The sequence below is a fragment of the Oncorhynchus mykiss genome, chromosome 4, assembly GCF_057628025.1.
Source record: "Oncorhynchus mykiss isolate SJ-2025 chromosome 4, ASM5762802v1, whole genome shotgun sequence".
In the NCBI taxonomy this organism is placed as follows: Eukaryota; Metazoa; Chordata; class Actinopteri; order Salmoniformes; family Salmonidae; genus Oncorhynchus; species Oncorhynchus mykiss.
Genome location: NC_143025.1, coordinates 54,881,161 through 54,900,465, shown reverse-complemented (window position 1 = coordinate 54,900,465; position 19,305 = coordinate 54,881,161). Strand labels below are relative to the sequence as shown.

The 19,305-nt window shown below is 42.0% G+C and overlaps 2 protein-coding genes across 7 annotated transcripts in view; both read right to left on the bottom strand.

Annotated features, from left to right (window-relative positions):
• Positions 1-1,963, bottom strand: part of LOC110521987 (eukaryotic translation initiation factor 5) — a 28,436-nt gene extending 26,473 nt beyond the window's left edge. Inside the window, exons 1-4 of one of the 6 annotated variants that reach the window (XM_090232301.1) lie at positions 1,580-1,963; positions 1,111-1,339; positions 887-1,028; positions 28-307 (exon numbers count right to left, since the gene is read on the bottom strand). In XM_090232301.1, coding sequence (XP_090088427.1) covers positions 28-99 — 72 coding nt within the window. In that variant the 5' untranslated portion in view covers positions 100-307; positions 887-1,028; positions 1,111-1,339; positions 1,580-1,963. Of the gene's footprint in view, positions 1-27; positions 327-886; positions 1,029-1,110; positions 1,340-1,579 lie in introns of all 6 variants that reach the window. The other 5 variants (XM_090232302.1, XM_021600015.3, XM_021600014.3 and 2 more) reach the window with 5 other exon arrangements.
• Positions 1,964-5,899: 3,936 nt separating this feature from the next.
• LOC110521986 (protein LBH) lies at positions 5,900-18,337 on the bottom strand. Its single transcript, XM_021600013.3, has 4 exons — positions 17,880-18,337; positions 12,533-12,637; positions 9,322-9,490; positions 5,900-9,015 (listed from the first exon to the last, which is right to left on the bottom strand). Exons 2-4 carry the CDS (start codon positions 12,617-12,619, stop codon positions 8,984-8,986), a joined length of 288 nt encoding a protein of 95 aa, XP_021455688.1. The 5' UTR covers positions 12,620-12,637; positions 17,880-18,337; the 3' UTR covers positions 5,900-8,983.
• Between the last annotated feature and the right edge of the window lie 968 nt (positions 18,338-19,305).

Genomic DNA, 19,305 nt, shown 5'->3' with positions numbered 1-19,305 from the left:
TCCAGACCCCCCACAACCTGTACTCACCTTGGCGATTATACGGGGCATCTTGTAACGGTAGAACTGGTCCAACACGCTGCGGTTGACGTTAACAGACATGATGGCTGGCCACGGGCTTTATCAGTACGACAGGAAGATCTTGGACTGAAAATTTTTGGTATCCTCTGTCTGGCGAAGAGGGGATGACATAAACGACTGGAAGCGGGTTCGGGCTCGGACATGAAAAAGGTCTTGCCACTGAGGCTGCAAGTGCCGCGCTTGTAGGCTAAGTTCCCTGCACACAGGTTCCAACAGCTGCGCAACAGCTCTGAGAAGAGAGGGGAAGACTGAAATCCATGGAAGGCATAACAGCAAAGAATAAATGTTAGTATAAAGTATGATTGGACGCTGCTTTCTAGTGTCAGACTGGCACAAGACACGAGTCCCTATGGGCTTCTCAAACTTGCATACGGTCACTCAGGTCACCTGCCAAACGGCAGTGCCCATGTATTTACATTTGTTGTATCCCCTTATACTGAAAGAGTCATAACTTAATTTCTAAACTTTAGCTGTACGAATAGGCCTAAGTGTCAAATCAGACCAACTATCATTAAAGTCCCTTGGCAGGTTGACAGTCACCACAATGTACAAGATCACATTTGCAGAGTAATAACTAGTCCACATACAGTGGTGTAATATGGTCAGGTATGCCATTGCAGCTTCCTACCTATGTAACACTAAACAGATGGCAAATGCACATGAGAATTCCAGAAACGTGGAATATAAATAATCCAAAAGCACAGCGGACTAAAATAAATGAAGACAACCAGCACATGTTAATTGCACCATTGCTACGAAAACATTCATTGTCAATATAGCTAACACATCACTATAAAAATCAACGCACATGTAATGTAGCTGATAAATGGGTTAGACAGAAAAGCACACCAGGCCTCAATTGTGCAATGTGCTGCAGAGTGCGTCATACAGTGAAGCAGTCCGCGGGGGGAGAAAGACGCCATCTTTGGTCCACATAGGAGGCGCATTCACTATACAAACAGGTTTGAAATCAATTAAATGACGTACTGACACAGAGCAGTAGGGATTCAAGTATAAGTGAGGTTAAAATACCTTTCCCATCCGTCGCTCCTTTCGTCCGGGTACTCACCGTTTTCGCAAAATAAAGACATAAACACACCGCTGGTCGCCCAGGCAGAGACGCAATAATGTGTTGTGTGGATGAGCAGTAAGGTTGTGGTGGAGACCGAGCCGCACTGCAACGGTGCCGAAAGAGTAGTCCGACTTACGATGGGGGGGTAGAGCCCACAAACAAAACTCGAGACGCCCAAAAATGGGGTATCTGTAACGAACAACAAACAAGTACTATAACTTAGAAAATGACAGCGAAAGCTGACATCTGTACCGTGGTAATAATAGCTTGCATCGGCACATTAGCAACGACTATACATAGAAAAGCTAACAATAGTATTAACGTTAGCCACCTAAAAAGGATTCAAGTTGATCCGCTCTGTTACGTTTGAATATCTGCTGGTGAATAATTGAAATGGGTAATCTAGCTGGCCAACTTGCTTGGACTCACCTCCAGAACGCTCTCACATAGGTGCCTGCAACGCCACTATAATGTGCTGTCAATCTCCACGACCTCCGACACTTTTCCCGACCATTTGGACCACGTCATCAAATCAGCGACCTTTAGCGGCACTAAGCGACATGAACATGTTCGACTAAAATAAACCACATCCTGTCGTTTCCGAGGGAAGTCAGCCAAGTAGACCTGGCTGGTTGCCTACTTGGCAGGCCAACTAATCAGAATTTGGGTTTAATACTTTTTATGGAAAAGTTTGATCTTACTGATATATGGAGAGAAAAGTTTCCGGCCGACAGATCATTCACTTTGAGTAACAAAACAGGTTCCAGACAATCCGGAATAGATTGTTGGCTTATATCCAGATGTATTGATAGTGAGTGTTACTACAAATATGTGTACTACTCCCCTTACAGGCCATAGGACCATTTACATTGATATCAAAATATTTACCCCTGATACTAACCTTGGTAGAGCATCCTACTGGAAGCTAAATAGCTCGTTATTAAATCATGATATAGTTCAATTTGAGGTTAAAGATCTGCTTTCACACTTTTGGGAAAGGGCTTGTGATGTAAAATCTTATTGCAAGAACTGGGAGCTCTTTAAATTTGAGGTGTCCAAATATCTTAGAAAATATGGTAGTAATCTTGCTAAGACCAGAAGAGCTGAGGAGAAAAAGGTGATCATTCACATAACTTCCCTTTCTCAGAGATCCCCAGCCGGCCTCTCAGGGGAGGAGAAGATGGAACTGATTGAGTTAAAAAATAAACTGGATAATATATATAGAATATAAGCAGAAGGAACCTTTATTAGATCTAGGAAAAATGGATTGAGGAGGGAGAACAAGAATTCATCCTATTTCTTTAGCGATGAGAAATCTCACTCTACAAATAACACTATCCATAAGTTAAACATTGATGGTGTTATTACAGATGACCAAAAATTAATATATAAATACTGTAGCAATATTTACAGAAAATTGTATAGCTCTACGTACTGTCAGGAATCCACATATGTTTTTTAACTCACTGAATAGTGTTCACTCTATCAGTGATATAGAATCTAAACAGTGATTAGAGTCTATCAAACATCTAAAGAACAATAAATCACCAGGTGTTGATGGAATTACATCAGAATTGTACAAATAATTTTCTGAACAAGTAGCTCCCTTCCTATTTGAAGTCTTTTTTAGAGAGTATTAAAAACAATGTTCTTCCTCCTACAATGAGTCGGGGGTTAATAACACTGATAACTAAGCCTTAAAAGAAGTGCTGTGCATCAATAAGTGGCGTCCAATTTGTCTTCTTAATAATGACTATAAGATATTAGCCTTACTACTTGCAAAAAAATAATTAAAGAAGTCCTGGATGCAATCATTGATGAAACACAGTCTGGCTTCATGAGGAACAGACACATTTCTAACAATGTCAGACTAGTATTAGACATACTTGACTACTCAGACCTAATAACTGAGGATAGCTTCATGTTATTTTTAGATTTTTATAAAGCATTTGACACAGTAGAGCATCCGTTCCTTTCGTCCGGGTACTCACCGAAATGTGCACTAACACTTAATGTTAGCTTGGTGGCTATTCGTTTTACCAATCTATGGTACAATGTTATTTACAATAATATAAAATTATGTCTACTTTAGGTCTACCACCTTTGTGGTGCAAAGGACTGTTTTCATTTGCAACTAGTACGAACGTTTCATTTTGTGAGAACCCGGTTCATGTGAACGTATAAAAGTTTAATATTCTTCACATAGTCACTGTGATAGTAAAATTTTCATTTCTGTATTTTCTATTAATGCCAGGGTTATCCGTCATATTTTGAAAAGGAAATCTTTATTTTTGTATTGTAAGGGTAAGAGTGCCGACTTTTATAACATTCAAGAAACTCATGCCTGTTCCACGTTTTGGAAGTGGCAAAGGGGAATGATATTTGGCTTTCATTTGGTACCAATCGGTCAACAGGTGTCGCTGTTTTAAAAGGCAACTTTAAAGGTCACATACTGAGACATGAAGCAGATAATGCAGGGAGATGGATTATGCTATTGGTAGATGTCATCCATATTCAATTCATTGTTGTAAATACTTATGCTTCCAATAACAAGTCAAAAAGCTGTATTTTATTTAGAGACATTGAGAGGAAAATAAGTACAATTGTGTATACATTTCCATTGGCCAAAGTAATATGGGGTGGAGATTTTAATACAGTATTACATGATGATCTAGATAGATGGCCTCCTAAGGATATCAATTATGTTTGTGAGATAAGGAATATATGTCTAAGGTTAGGTGTTCTAGATATTTGGAGACATAAGAACCCAGATAAGACCACAAGTCTGGTTCATTATTTGGAGCAATTTCCAAATGCCTGAAGGCACCATGTTCATCTGTACAAACAATAGTACGCAAGTATAAACACCATGTGCCCACACAGCCGTCATACCGCTCAGGAAGGAGACACGTTCTGTCTCCTAGAGATGATCATACTTTGGTGCGAAAAGTGCAAATCAATGTCAGAACAACAGCAAAGGACCTTGTGAAGATGCTGGAGGAAACAGGTACAAAAGTATCTATATCCACAGTAAAACGAGTCCTATATCGACATAACCTGAAAGGCCGCTCAGCAGGAAGAAGCCACTGCTCCAAAACCGCCATAAAAAAAGCCAGACTACGGTTTGCAACTGCACATGGGGAAAGATTACAAAGAAATACAAAGATTGTATTTTTTGTAGAAATGTCCTCTGGTCTGATGAAACAAAAATATAACTGTTTGGCCATAATGACCATCATTATGTTTGGAGGAAAAGGGGGAGGCTTGCAAGCCAAAGAAAACTATCCCAGCCGTGAAGCGCGGGGTTGGCAGCATCATGTTGTGGGGGTGTTTTGCTGCAGGAGGGACTGATGCACTTCGCAAAATAGATGGATATATTGTGGATATATTGAAGCAACATCTCAAGACCTCAGTCAGGAAGCTTGGTTGCAAATGGGTCTTCCAAATGAACAATGACCCTAAACATGCTTCCAAAGTTGTGGCAAAATGGCTTAAGGACAACAAAGTCAAGGTACTGGTGTGGCCATCACAAAGCCCTGACCTCAATCCTATAGAAAAATTTGTGGGCAGAACTGAAAAATTGTGTGCCGAACATGGATGCCTACAAACCTGACTCAGTTACACCAGCTCTGTCAGGAGGAATGGGCCAAAATTCACCCAACGTATTGTGGGAAGCTTGTGGAAGGCTACCCGAAATGTTTGACTCAAGTTTAACAATTTAAAGGCAATGCTTCCAAATATTAATTGAGTGTATGTACAGTATACTTCTGACCCACAGGGAATGCGATGAAAGAAATAAAAGCTGAAATAAATCACTCTTTATTATTACTCTGACATTATACATTCTTAAAATAAAGTGGCGATCCTAACTGACCTAAGACAGGGAATCTTTACTCGGAGTAAATGTCAGGAATTGTAAAAAAAAACTGAGTTTAAATGTATTTGTCTAAGGTGTATGTAAACTTCCGACAACTGAAAATTAACATATTCAAAAGGACGTAACATGGAACCCAAACTGGCTGTGCGCGTGCGCTATCGTGCAAACGCGATCACGACATGCAGGTTAAAATATCAAAACAAACTCTGAACCAATGACATTCATTTGGGGAGAGGTCGAAAAGCATTAAACATGTATGGCAATTTAGCTAGTTAGCTTGCATTTGCTAGCTAATTTTTCCTATTTAGCTAGCTTGCTGTTGCTAGCTAATTTGTCCTGGGATATAAACATTGAGTTGTTTTTTTACCTGAAATGCACAAGGTCCTCTACTACGACAATTAATCCACACATAAAACGGCCAACCGAATCGTTTCTAGTCAACTCTCCTCCTTCCAGGCTTTTTCATCTTGGAACTTATATGGTGATTCATCTACACTTTCATAGTATTACCATGACAACCGGCAAAACAGTTAGTCTTTCAATCACCCACGTGGGTATAACCAATGAGGAGAAGGCACGTGGGTACCTGCTTCTATAAACCAACGAGGAGATGGGAGAGGCAGGACTTGCAGCGCGATCTGCGTCAGAAATAGGATAAATAATATTAATAAACTGACTTCTAATTTAACCCTTGGCAATGCAGACGCTCCTTGGTGCGCAGTGTGGGTGCAATAATTGAATAACATGGATTTCATCATTTTTCTTGCGACGCTGGTGCACGCGACGTGTCCGTTCTGGTCAGCATGTAAGCAAGACCTTTGTAGAAGGGTGTGTGACTTTTTAAAATTTAACTATAGTATCAGAGACTCCAAACTATCAAAAGTTTAATGTATAAAAACAAACCCAGACATGAATTGAAATTGGGCAATAGATGAAAGACAAATTAGAAATACCTGAAAGTTGTGTTTTTTCAGTTAACACATCTTTTCAATCAAGGACTATGTAAAATATTAACTACGATGATGCTTCAAAGCCTATGGTTTGAAAGAAGAAAAAACATTGTAATAAGTGCTTATAGATAATAACATGCATATGAGCAGAAGCCGTAATTGACAGCTATACAGTTTAATGTAAGATAGCCATATTCCTCATGATGAATTCTCCTCTCCCAAACTCACTGTATAAAACTGTTTATCTACAACAGGGGTTGGAACCAAATATAATTTCCAGTTGTTCTGAACAGAAACCATATTTTTCTTGTTCCATTCCAGTGTTCTAACCAGCATTATAAGGTTCTGAATCGGTTAGAATCCCCGAAAAGTAACGGTTCATATAATTCCCTTTCGTACAATTTTTTGAACCTGTGAAATCAACAGAGTTTTTACATTTAGCTCATTATTTTACCCCGCCAATCAGCATGGATAGAGCAGCTTGCTTTGGAATGGGTAAGCTACTTGTTTATATGTTTAGTTGGTCAGAGATGTTGTGTCTGAGATTTCACAGGTGGGGAGAGAGCGGTGGACATGGAGGGTGCATGGTTTGAAGTGCTAAACCTTATGACATGATGTTAATTGGAGTGTGTTTAGGCTATTGCTACAGTAGCATCATAAGTTCACTGAATTACAGAATTACACTACCGGTCAACAGTTTTAGAACACCTACTCAGAGTTTTTCTTTATTTTGACTATTCTATACATTGTAGAATAATAATGAAGACGTCAAAACTATAAAATAACACATACGGAATCATGTAGTAACCAAAGAAGAATATATGAAATATATTTTATATTTGAGATCCTTCAAATAGCCACCTTGATGACAGTTTTGCACTCTGTTGGCATTCTCTCAACCAGCTTCACCTGGAATGCTTTTCCAACAGTCTTGAAGGAGTTCCCACACATGCTGAGCACTTGTTGGCTGCTTTTCCTTCCCTCTGCGGTCCGACTCATCCCAAACCATCTCAATTTGGCTGAGGTCAGGGGATTGTGGAGGCCAGGTCATCTGATGCAGCACTCCATCACTCTCCTTCTTGATAAAATAGCCCTTGCACAGCCTGGAGGTGTGTTGGGTCATTGTCTTGTTGAAAAACAAATTATAGTACCGCATCTCACAAAGAAACGGCAGTTGGAACCAAAAATCTCCAAGTTGGACTCCAGATCAAAAGACACATTTACACCAGTCTAATGTCCTTTGTTTGTGTTTCTTGGCCCAAGCATGTATCTTCTTCTTATTGGTGTCCTTTAGTAGTAGTTCTTTGCAGAAATTTGACAATGATTCACACGGTTTCCTCTGAACAGTTGATGGTGAGATGTGTCTGTTACTTGAACTCCGTGAAGCATTTATTTGGGCTGAGGCTGGTAACTAATGAACTTGTCCTCTGCAGCAGAGGTAACTCAGGGGTTTCCATTCCTGTGGCGGTCCTCATGAGAGCCAGTTTCATCATAGCACTTGATGGTTTTTGCGACTGCACTTGAAGAAACTTTCAAAGTTCTTGAAATGTTTCATATTGACTGTCAGCGATTGGGTGCAGAGTGAAAGCGGAGTCAAGCGCAGGACACAAGTATAGAGTAATCCAACTGAGTTTACTCAAAGAATAAAGTACAATTCCAAATAGGAACATACAACACAACTCTAACACAAACACAACCACTAACGACATGAACAATCACGGACAGAACAGAAATGTATGTCAGATGGTTAAATATGGAATGTAAAACAGGTGTGTGTGTAATCAGACAAAACAAAACAGAAAAATGGATCGGTAGTGACTAGAAAGCCGGTGACGTCACCGCCGAACACCACCCGAACAAGGAGAAGGGCCGACTTTGGCGGAAGTCGTGACATTGACTGACCTTCATGTATTGAAGTAATGATGGACTGTAATTTCTCTGCTTATTTGAGCTGTTCTTGCCATAATATGGTATTTTACCAAATAGGGCTATCTTCTGTATACCCCCCCCCCCCCCCCCCCCCTACCTTGTCACAACACAACTGATTGGCTCAAATGCATTAAGAAGGAAAGAAATAACACAAATTAACTTTTAAGAAGGCACACCTGTTGATTGAAATGCATTCCAGGTGACTACCTCATGAAGCTGGTTGAGAGAATGCCAAGAGTGTGCAAAGCTGTCATCAAGGGAAAGGGTGGCTATTTGAAGAATCTCAAATATAAAATACATTTTGATTTGTTAAACAATTTTTTGGTTACTATATAATTCCATATGTGTTATTTCATAGTTTTGATGTCTAAACTATTATTCTACAATGTAGAACATTGTAAAACATATAGAAAAACCCTTGAATGAGTAGGTGTTCTAAAACTTTTTACCGGTAACGTATATGCTCGACATAAGAAATATTTTTGTAACAAAAAAATATGATTATTTACCGGTTCTCAAGATTTGAAAATAATGGTTCTGTTCCAGGACACTAGAGATCACTTTTGTTCCTGGTTGTTTCTGTTCCTTGAAAAATGATGTTATTTTCCAATTGTCTGTTCTGACCAGTTCCAACCCCTGATCTACAGTGTACAGTACATATAGTTTTCATAAGAGTACTGTGTTATAGACTTTGGTCTAAGGCAGCCAGGTACATAACAATTATATATACAGAAGTTCATATCTTTATTTTGTATAATGTATCTAAAGATCACAGCTAAACAAACTCTGAATGGGGTGTACATAAACATGTTGTTTGTGAACCCTAAAAAAGTAAAACAAGCAACAAATGAATCTACAGTAACAAGCTACTCACTGGTGTTTGGCACCTATGAGCAATTTAAGACAGGGCTCAGCCCCACCAAGTGTTGTGGAGGTCTACCAACAGGTTGGCAGTTCTAGTTGATTACGGGCTTAGCCTGAACACCCTCCTCCTTGCTTCTGTCCATCATGGAGACACTCACAGTGTGTGGCTGGAATGGTGCCAGCACTGCGAGAGTCCGTTTTAAACTCCTCCCATCATTGCTGTACCGCTGTTGGATTATCCTCGCCTGCCACCAACACATACACACACATTTAAATACATTCAATTTGTATAGCTACATTTTGATTACAGGCTCCACCCCAGACTACAACCTACAAGCTCCTAGTCTTTACCGGTATTCCAAATCACATCCCACAATACTGTTGAATAGTTTAAACATGTTATTCAGTAGGCATAGAAAGTAAGAGTTCCATAGTCCCTCTCTTTTGTTTGAAGCTCTGGGAAAAATAAACAGATTCTATTATATTGTCCCCTGGAAAGCCCTTTTGGTTCTCACTTCTCTTGGCTGGAAATGGGTTTGAGTGGTTCTCACCTGCTGCCTGGGCTTGGGCCTCTCCGGGGTCTTCATCAGGGTAACTAAGGTCATCGGGGGGCCAACGGAGCTCGCCACTCTCCACTTCCCCGCTCTCAGTGGGCTCCACCACGATGGAGGGAAGCCGCTTGGACAGCTTGGGGAACCGTTCGTGGGAGTCCGGAAAGATCTGGAAACACAATCACGTCAGCGTCACCAAAAAAAAGAGGGGAAAATCTGGTAACCAGGGTAAGGGTTGGGGTGAATTACACTGAATTGAAAACTGAATTGCTGGTAACCCCAACCCTGCTTGTAACATGTGACATTGATGGAGTAGTATCAGGTTGATCCTAGATTCTATGGTCAGTTTTCTGTTTATGCAACTTTCTTGGCATCCAACAAATGTGTAGTTTACCAAGTAGTCTCCAAGGGCTCAAAACACATTCCAGAACCAGACAGTATGGATAATCGCAACCACTAGATGATGCTCTGTGAGAGAGGTACTTTTTGTTGCCTCAGAGATGTCTAGTGACTTAAATGGGAAATTAAAGACATAATTATACAGTGCATTTGGAAAGTATAACATTTTGTTATGTGACAGGCGAATTCTAAACTGGATTAAATCTTTTATTTTCCATCAATCTACACACCATACCCCATAATGACAAAGCAAAAATAGTTTTAAAGAAATAAAATTTAGAACTGAAATATCACATTTACATAAGTATTCATACCCTTTCTCAGTCTTTGTTGAAGTACCTTTGACAGTGATTTCAGCCTGATGTCTTCTTGGTATGATGGTACAAGCTTGGCACATCTGTATTTGGATAGTTTCTCCCATTCTTCTCTGCAGATCCTCTCAAGCTCTGTCAAGTTGGATGGGGAACACTTCTGCACAGCAATTTTTAAGTCTCTCCTGAGATGTTCGATCAGGTTCAAGTCCGAGCTCTGGCTGGGGCACTCAAGGACATTCAGAGACTTGTCCCGAAGCCAGTCCTGCGTTGTCTTGGCTGTGTACGTAAGGTCATTATCCTGTTGGAGGCTGAACCGTCGCCCAGTCTGAGGTCCCGAGTGCTCTGGAGCAGGTATTCATCAAGGATCTCTCTGTGTCTCCCAGTCCCTGCTGCTGAAAAACATCCCCACAGCATGATGCTGCCACCACCATGCTTCACCGTAGCGATGGCTTCACCGTAGCGCTTTCCTCCAGACTTGACGCTTGGCATTCGGGCCAAAGAGTTCAATCTTGTTTTCATCAGACCAGAGAATATTGTTTCTCATGGTCTGAGAGTCCTTTAGGTAACTTTTTGCAAACTCCAAGCTGGCTGTCATGTGCCTTTTACTGAGGAGTGGCTTCCGTCTGGCCACTCTACCATAAAGGCCTGATTGGTGGAGTGCTGCAGAGATGGTTGTTCTTCTGGATGATTCTCCCATCTCCACAGAAAAAATCTGGAGCTCTGTCAGAGTGACAGCGCTAGTTAGAGTCTTGGTGGTTCCAAACTTTTTCCATTTAAGAATGATGGAGGCTACTGTGCTCTTGGGGACCTTCAATGCTGCAGAAATGTTTTGGTACCCTTCCCCAGATCTGTGCCTCGACACAATCCTGTCTCAGAGCTCTACAGACAATTCCTTCGACCTCATGGCTTGATTTTTGCTCTGACATGCACTGTCAACTGTGGGACCTTATATAGACACGTGTGCCTTTCCAAATAATGTTTTTTATTTTTAATACATTTGCTAAGATGTCTAAAAACCTGTTTTCACTTTGCCATTATCAGGTATTGTGTATAGATTGATGAATATATATATATTTTTTTATCCATTTTAGAATTAGGCTGTAATGTAACAAAATTTGGAAAAACTCAAGGTGTCTGAATACTTTCCAAATGCACTGTTTGTTTTTTGAATTCCTCCCTCCCTGATTGTCATTGCCCACTGCTCAAAAATGTAATGTAATGCTTTGAAATGGATGCTGGGGGGAAAGAGGTGCTTTGCATTCGCCACACGCTGCAAGTGTGACTTCTCTGGCAAAAGCCCAGGCCTGTGAAGAGCTCAAGCCGATAAGGGGATGTGTAACTCACTTTGTGTGGGGTGTGATTACTTTCATAACACCACTGCACTAGAGGAGATAGAGGGTAGTCAGTGAAGGACACCTGCATCTGCAATGGGGCAAGCCTGTTGGTTGAGAAAGGAACTGCTTGCTGCTGGATTGGCTGCCATCTCTTACTTGAGCTTGCGTCGGCTTTACTCAAGGCCCCTATTGATTACGAGCCTAGTCCATGAAGTCCCCACATGCATATGTTCGTCAAAGTAATGGGTCTTGACTGTAAAAGGTTAGCAGAAATCTTTTTTTTTGGGGGGGGGGGGGGGGGGGGTGAAAGGGTGTGATTGAGGTGCAGTCAGAAATTGCCTTGACGTCAGCTCAGAGTGGTGGAATGACATTTACACCTGTCGTGGGTCTACAGAGAAGGAGAGAGGAGAAGAGAGAGATATGATGCCATGAAGAGGGTGTGCACGTGTTCCTCATTTGTTTGTGCATGTCAACAATTCTATGGGGTTACTACGTGGCTAACTATTCTTATGTTGTGCTGTTACGCGGAGCGGAGCAGGTGAACCCAAGGGCAGACTCAGACGAGGAGACTGGGATGAGGTAAACAAGGTATTTATTGAAAAACGGGGAAGATAGGGTGCAGGCCAAGGAAAGCTAGGGTGGATTGCAGGGAGCCAGGTGCTGAGGCTGTAGTGAGGGGAGTTGGGGCTGTGTAAACCGGTCCGGAGAGGCATCCAAGAAAGCAGTAGAGTGGAGGGGGGTGGGGGGGGGGGTGGGGTTCCAGGACAGGGTAGCAGGACTGACGAGACGTGGGACTGGAGACAGGGACCAGAAACAGGCATAACACGAAAACAGGATCTATGCAGGAACAAAATGCAGAATGACTGAGCAGAGGTTACAATCTGGCAGTGTGGAAGTGGCAGGGCTGAGTATTTGTAGAGGTCTTGATTATGGAACAGGTTGCAATTGGTGGGGATCTGCTCTGCCTCCAGCACACCTGTCTCCGCCCACACACACACACACACACACACACACACACACACACACACACACACTGGGGGAACGGTAGGTTCGGCATGGCAGGTGCTGTAGTGTCTTCTTGTGAGTTTGTGGAACTGTGGTGTGTTCCTTTGTTGTTTGTTTTAGTGTTGTGTCTGTGAATGTGTCTGTGTGAATTAGTCCCACCTGGAAGGATATACCCTCTTCTCCTGAGGTGCCTCCGATGCTGAAGTCTCCCACTGTCGAATCACAGGTGTTTATCACTTCTGTCATCCTGTCAGTAAGCCTCGTCTTCAGCCAAGCCAAAAGAAAATAATGACATGTTCTCAGTACATTAACAAAGCTGTAAAGTATGGCATCGTTCCAAACCAAACATCCCTAGAACTAGTCCCTTGTTCAATATCCCTCATAGACTAACGAGGGCTGAATTGTTTTGGGAAATAGGGGGAAAAGTCCATCTAGTACTATACTCCTGATTCCTATTCAATTACATTTTTATCTGTGAGTCAGTTGAGACCTAGCCTGGTCCCAGATCTGTTTGTGCTGTCTTGCCAACTTATCATAGGAGTTGGCCAGACAACACAAACAGATCTGGGACCAGGCTAGTAACAACCTAGAGGTAAGTAATGAATGATTGGTTTGGAATTGGGTGTATCTCTGACAGTCATTAAGTACTCTTGTGCCAATGATTGCTACACGGCCTGATTCTGCTCATGCGCCTACAAAATGCTCTGATCAGCATTATGAAATAAGTCCCTAATGGACATGCACATGGTAGGCAGTCAATAATCAACATGCCTTTTATGAAAACAAGTGCCATACTCCAGAGGGGAAGTGGGTATTGATAGGGTAAGGATGTGTTTATTGCATTGGCCCAGTCCTGGAAACAGAGAATAACCTTAGGGAGTGAGCTGTGACCAAAGTGGGTTGGAGGGTTGGAAGGCATCTATGGGGGAAAGTTAAAAAACCGAGACGTCTTTTATGGAAATGAATGCCATACTCAAGAGGGTTTAAATGGCGAGTAGGTGGGTGGGCAGTGTGTGTGTGTGCGTGCGTGCAGTATAACCAAAGGGAGCCAGTTGTGACATAGGTGTTTTGAGACTGGAGCAGAGCCCAAAACAGTGACAGATTGTAAGATTGACATGCCTTGCATCAATCAGGCCCAGAAACAAATACATAACTCATCACACATTCCATAGTCTTCATCAAGATAACTTAACATTCCAAATTAGTCAACACCCAGATCTCTGCCAACAATCTAAACTATGCCAATAGTGATGACTAAATATCAACCATATGTCAATCAAGCTCTCATTCGGAAGAGACTTAGCAAATGTCCTGACTCACTGTGGTGACAAAAGAGTCAATTGCACTTCATGCTATCAGGTCCATACTCATCCTGGTCTCTAATTGTCCCATGTCCATACTTATCCCGGCATCTAATTGGCTCATTTTATATATGCACATCTTTCATTGAGACATGCAGTGCCTCCATGATAGAAGACAATGACATAAATGTGGGCTGGCAATGGCGCTTACTATGCACACATACTATTGTGATTAGAGTAATACACTGACACTCCAACACACACACACACACCACATACGCTCACACATAGACATGCATGCATATTGACGCCATACACACACTCACACGGAGACACACACTCTTCACATACACTGCTGCTACTCTGTTTATTATCTATCCTGATCAGGGTATTTGAGCAGAGTTGAGTGGTCACCCTCAGAGCAGTTTTTGCTCAAAATCCTTTACCCTGCATTGCACAAAAAAATAAAAATAATTCAGCGCTCACAAGACAAAAACTGCTGCTCCAAATTTGCTCCCTTCATTTTTTGTTTAAAAAGATAATTTAACAACCACCTCATCTACTTTTGTGACTATGTACCATTTTGTTTTGAACTAGGCTATCTTAAGAAGCTTCAACAATACAACAACGTACGTGTGTGTGTGTGTGAGTGTGACTCAGCGCATGAGCAACAAATTTTCCATAATTATCCTTGATTGATTTTCCAATCCTTTTCCCCAGACAGTGACAAGTTAAACGTCTCCAGAGGGAGGGATGCATTGACACAGTTCATTTCTCCTTTACTCCAACAATACACAAGGGCAAGTAAGGTGGAGGAGGGAGAAAAATATATATTGAGTGAGGCGAGTTTCACCTGCTCTGAGCAATATGGAAAACCATATTCAAATCTACAGAGTTACAAACAAACGTACAGTCAATAGCACAAAAAAAAAAATCTATGTACAGTGTGTGCAAATGTAGAAGATTAGGGAGGTAAGGCAATAAATAGGCCATAGTGGTGAAATAATTACAATTTAGCATTAACACTGGAGTGATAGATGTGCAGACGATGATGTGCAAGTAGAGATACTGGGGTGCAAAAAAGCACAAAAAAACAATATGGGGATGAGGTGTGCTATTTACAGATTGGCTGTGTACAGGTACAGTGATTGGTAAGATGCTCTGACAGCTGATGCTTAAAGTTAGTGAGGGAGATATGTCTCCAGCTTCAGTGATGTTTGCAATTCATTCCAGTCATTGGCAGCAGAGAACTGGAATGAAAGGCTGCCAAAGGAGGTGTTGGCTTTGGGGATGACCAGTGAAATATACCTGCTGGAGCGTGTGCTATGGATGGGTGTTGCTATGGTGACCAGTGAGATGAGATAAGGCGGGGCTTTACCTAGCAAAGACTTATAGATGACCTGGAGTCAGTGGGTTTGGCAACGAATATGTAGCGAGGGCCAGCAAATAAGAAAATACAGGTCGCAGTGGTGGGTAGTATAATGGGGCTTTGGTGACAAAACAGATGGCACTGTGATAGACTACATCCAGTTTGCTGAGTAGAGTGTTGAAGGCTATTTTGTAAATGACGTTGCCAAAGTCAAGGATCGGTAGGATAATCAGTTTTACGAGGGAATGTTTGGCAGCATGAGTGAAGGAGGCTTTGTTGCAAAATTGGAAGCCAATTTAATTTTGGATTGGAGATGCTTAATGTGAGTCTGGAAGGAGAGTTTACAGTCTAGCCAGACACCTAGGTATTTGTAGTTGTCCACATATTCTCAGTCAGAACCGTCCAGAATAGTGATGCAAGTCAGTCGGGTGAGTGCAGGCAGCAATCGGTTGAAGAGCATGCATTTAGTTTTACTAGCATTTAAGAGCAGTTGGAGACCATGGAAGGAGTGTTGTAATGGCATTGAAGCTCATTTGGAGGTTAGTTAACACATTGTCCAAAGAAGGGCCATATGTATACAGAATGGTGTCATCTGCGTAGAGGTGGATCAGAGAATCACCAGCAGCAAGAGCGACATCATTGATATATACAGAGAAAAGAGTCGGCCCGAGAATTGAACCCTGTGGCATCCCGATTGAGACTGCCAGAGGTCCAGACAACAGGCCCTCCAATTTGACACACTGAACTCTGTCTGAGAAGTAGTTGGTGAACCAGGCGGGGCAGTCATTTGAGAAACCATGGCTATTGAGTCTGCCGATTAGAATGTGGTGATTGACAGAGTCGAAAGCCTTGGCCAGGTCGATGAATATGACTGTATTTTATCGATGGCGGTTTTGATATCATTTAGGACCTTGAGCGTGGCTGAGGTGCACCCATGACCAGCTCGGAAACCAGATTGCATAGTGGAGAAGGTATGGTGGGATTCGAAATGGTCGGTGATCTATTTGTTAACTTGGCTTTCGAAGGTTTTAAAAAGGCAGGGCAGGATGGATATAGGTCAATAACAGTTTGGGTCTGGAGTGTCTCCCCCTTTGAAGAGGGGGATGACCGCAGCAGCTTTCCAATCTTTAGGGATCTCAGAAGATATGAATGAGAGGTTGAACATGCTAGTAAAAGGTGTTACAAAATTTTGGGTGGATATTTTTTTAAAAGAGAGCGTCCAGGTTGTCTAGCCCAGCTGACTTGTAGGGATCCAAATTTTGCAGCTCTTTCAGAACATCAGCTGGGAGGCAGTGCTCTTATTCTCCATTTACTTTACAGTGTCCCAAAACTTTTAGAATTAGTTCTACAGGATGCACATTTCTGTTTGAAAAAGCTAGACTTAGCTTTCCTAACTGACTGTGTATATTGGTTCCCGACTTCCCTGGAAAGTTGCATATCGCGGGGGCTATTCGATGCAGAGCGCTATAATGCAGAACGCCACAGGATGTTTTTGTGCTGGTCAAGGGAAGTCAAGACTGGGGTGAACCAAGGGCTATAGTGTGTCCGTTCTTTGAATGGGGCATGCTTATTTAAGATGGTGAGGAAATCATTTTTAAAGAACAACCATACATCCTCTACTGACGGGATGAGGTCAATATCCTTCCAGGATACCAGGTCGAATAGAAAGGCCTGCTCGCTGAAGTGTTTTAGGGAGAGTTTGACAGTGATGAGGGGTGGTCGTTTGACCGCGGACCCATAATGGACGCAGGTAATGAGGCAGTGATTGTTGAGATCCTGGTTGAAGACAGCAGATGTGTATTTAGAGGGCAGGTTGGTCAGGATGATATCTAAGAGGGTGCCCATGGTTACGGATTTAGGGTTGTAATAATAATTATGTGTGATAATTTGTGTGAGATTGAGGGCATCTATCTTAGATTGTAGGACGGCCAGGGTGTTAAGCATGTCCCAGTTTAGGTCACTTGACAGTACGAACTCTGAAGATAGATGGGGGGCAATCAATTCCCATTTGGTGTCGAGGGCACAGCTGGGGGCTGAGGGGGGTCTATAACAAGCAGCAACAGTAAGAGACTTGTTTCTTTAAAGGTGGGTTATTAAAAGATCTTGCCTGAATGGTGCATGCGAGTCCCATTTTGTTGCCCGTGGCATTCAAATCCATGTAAATGAGTGAAGTCATCATTTAACATCAGTCAGTCAGAAATAACACGCTCAAGCTTGTAAACCGACAGAAGGTTAAGGCATGGCAAGGTATATTACACAATCAAGCAAAACTATGGCCCAAGAATCACATAAAATCACATATTTTGCCAGCTTGGTTGTGCAAATTGAAACCAACCACATTCTAAACAAAAGTAGCCTATCGTAAGTACATTGTAGGCCTACATCTGAATGTGTCATACATGTGTTTTATGTATTTAGTCATTTAGGATAATCTGCATATGACTTTAAAAAATGACATAATTTCTTCATCTTCATAAATCACAGATTGATCAACTACACCTACTACAACTACAATTGATCAATTGTTTCAACTACAGCCTTTTTTGTAGCTTACAATATAATATCAATAAATTATACTATTTTCATCTGTGTTCTACATGGATTTTTAAAATCTAAAATAAAACTATTTTAGATTCCATATATGGCTTTTTTTTTTAGATAGGAAAGCTATCTCGATAATGCCATGGAATGGACAGTTGGACGTACTCCTTTTATCCAAGCAGTAAATGCTTGAAAGGGCAATCACCTCAAACTTGTGATTCTGCTTATGAGGATGTTGCCGAAAACACGCATGTTTGAAGATAGCTCTAAGGAGAAGAAACCGAGCAACACTTACCTTTATCAAGCGTTAATGTTCTGTTATGGTCTTGATTTATCCGCAGATGGTGTAGGATATAAAGAGTGGAGCTGTCGTGCTGGAGTTACAACAATAGTTTGATTGTTTCTCCGTGAGTTCGTGGCTCATACGCTGAAGTTCCGATTCCACTTCCCAGTGGAGAAAACAGCTTTAGTTCACTGGAGAACTGGAGTGCCAGTGAGCTTTGGAAGTGTGTGCGCACGCGGTTTGTATATCTCACTGTGCATGCACAGTACCAGTTAAGTGTGGATACGCCTTCTAATTCAAAGGTTTTTCTTAATTTTTTAAAATTTTCTTCATTGTAGGATTGAAGACATCAAAACTATGTAGTAAGCAAAAAAGTGTTAAAGAAATTTGAGATTCTTCAAAGTAGCCACTCTTTAACTTGCTGACAGCTTTGCACACTCTTGGCATTGTGGTTGTGTGTCTCTCTCTCTGTTGTGAGAGGATAAGAGGGAGGGAGATAGAGAGCTACAGAGAGGAGGATAGAAAGATAACATATCCTAAGACTGTGTAGACAATGATTCTCACTTTTGACCAAATTTAGGCTACTTGGCCACAGACCCAAAGTGTTGCCTCCTATGCTCCATATACAAGTGGGGTTCCACTAATGCAATGAAAGTGTATATTTCATTGATTTAAAAATGACCTTTTGGTTCATGCATATGTACAATTGTGTAATTTGCATAAATAATGAAACAATTTCATTTCTCCCTATATTCGAAGCCACACTGGCATTCCAACTCAGGCTAACATGCTGACCAGACCGCTTGTCCACGTGCACCATCACGCATATGTGGATTTTGTCCACCCACACCAGACGCGATCAGCACACGCAGGTTGAAATTTCAAAACTTCTTCTGAACCAACTATATTAATTTAGGAACAGGTGGAAAAGCATTAAACATTTAATCTATCCTCCTTCTGGCTTTTCTTGTTCTTTGGACATTTTATGGGGGTTGGCAACCAACTGGACTGGACTGGACTGTGGATCAATTGTGGTATGCCTCATTTGTAGCTGGTGCTCTTGCACTCTGCATGGTGTTCATTACGCCCTCTTGTAGTCCTAACATGGACCATTGGTGCTGTTCAGCGGCCAAGCCCACAGACTGAGGCAGTGCGGTCTCGGATGCTACAGAGTTACCCCGGCCTGAGACAGCAGGTGCAGTTGCCAAGGTGTCCCAGACAACAGGGACAGGAGAAGGCTGAACCAGGGTTGTCTGTGCCAGAATGGGGCCACCAGCAGCAACAATGCTCTGCCATCCTGGTCCTGTCCAGCACAGCCTGGATCAAGGGAATAGGAGGAATGCATAAAGCTCAATCCCTGTCCAATCTTAAGCCAGAACAAGCCCAGAGACCCTGGTGGCTCTGACATGGAGTACCACAGGGGGCAGTGTGCATTGTC

Coding starts and splice junctions, on each gene's coding strand:
- LOC110521986 (XM_021600013.3), bottom strand. CDS start 12,619: ATGACAGAAGTGATAAACACCTGTGATTCGACAGTGGGAGACTTCAGC. Junction 9,491..12,532: donor AAGAGGGTATATCCTTCCAG/GTGGGACTAATT, acceptor TTGTGTTTCCAG/ATCTTTCCGGACTCCCACGA. Junction 9,016..9,321: donor GGCCCAAGCCCAGGCAGCAG/GTGAGAACCACT, acceptor TGTTGGTGGCAG/GCGAGGATAATCCAACAGCG.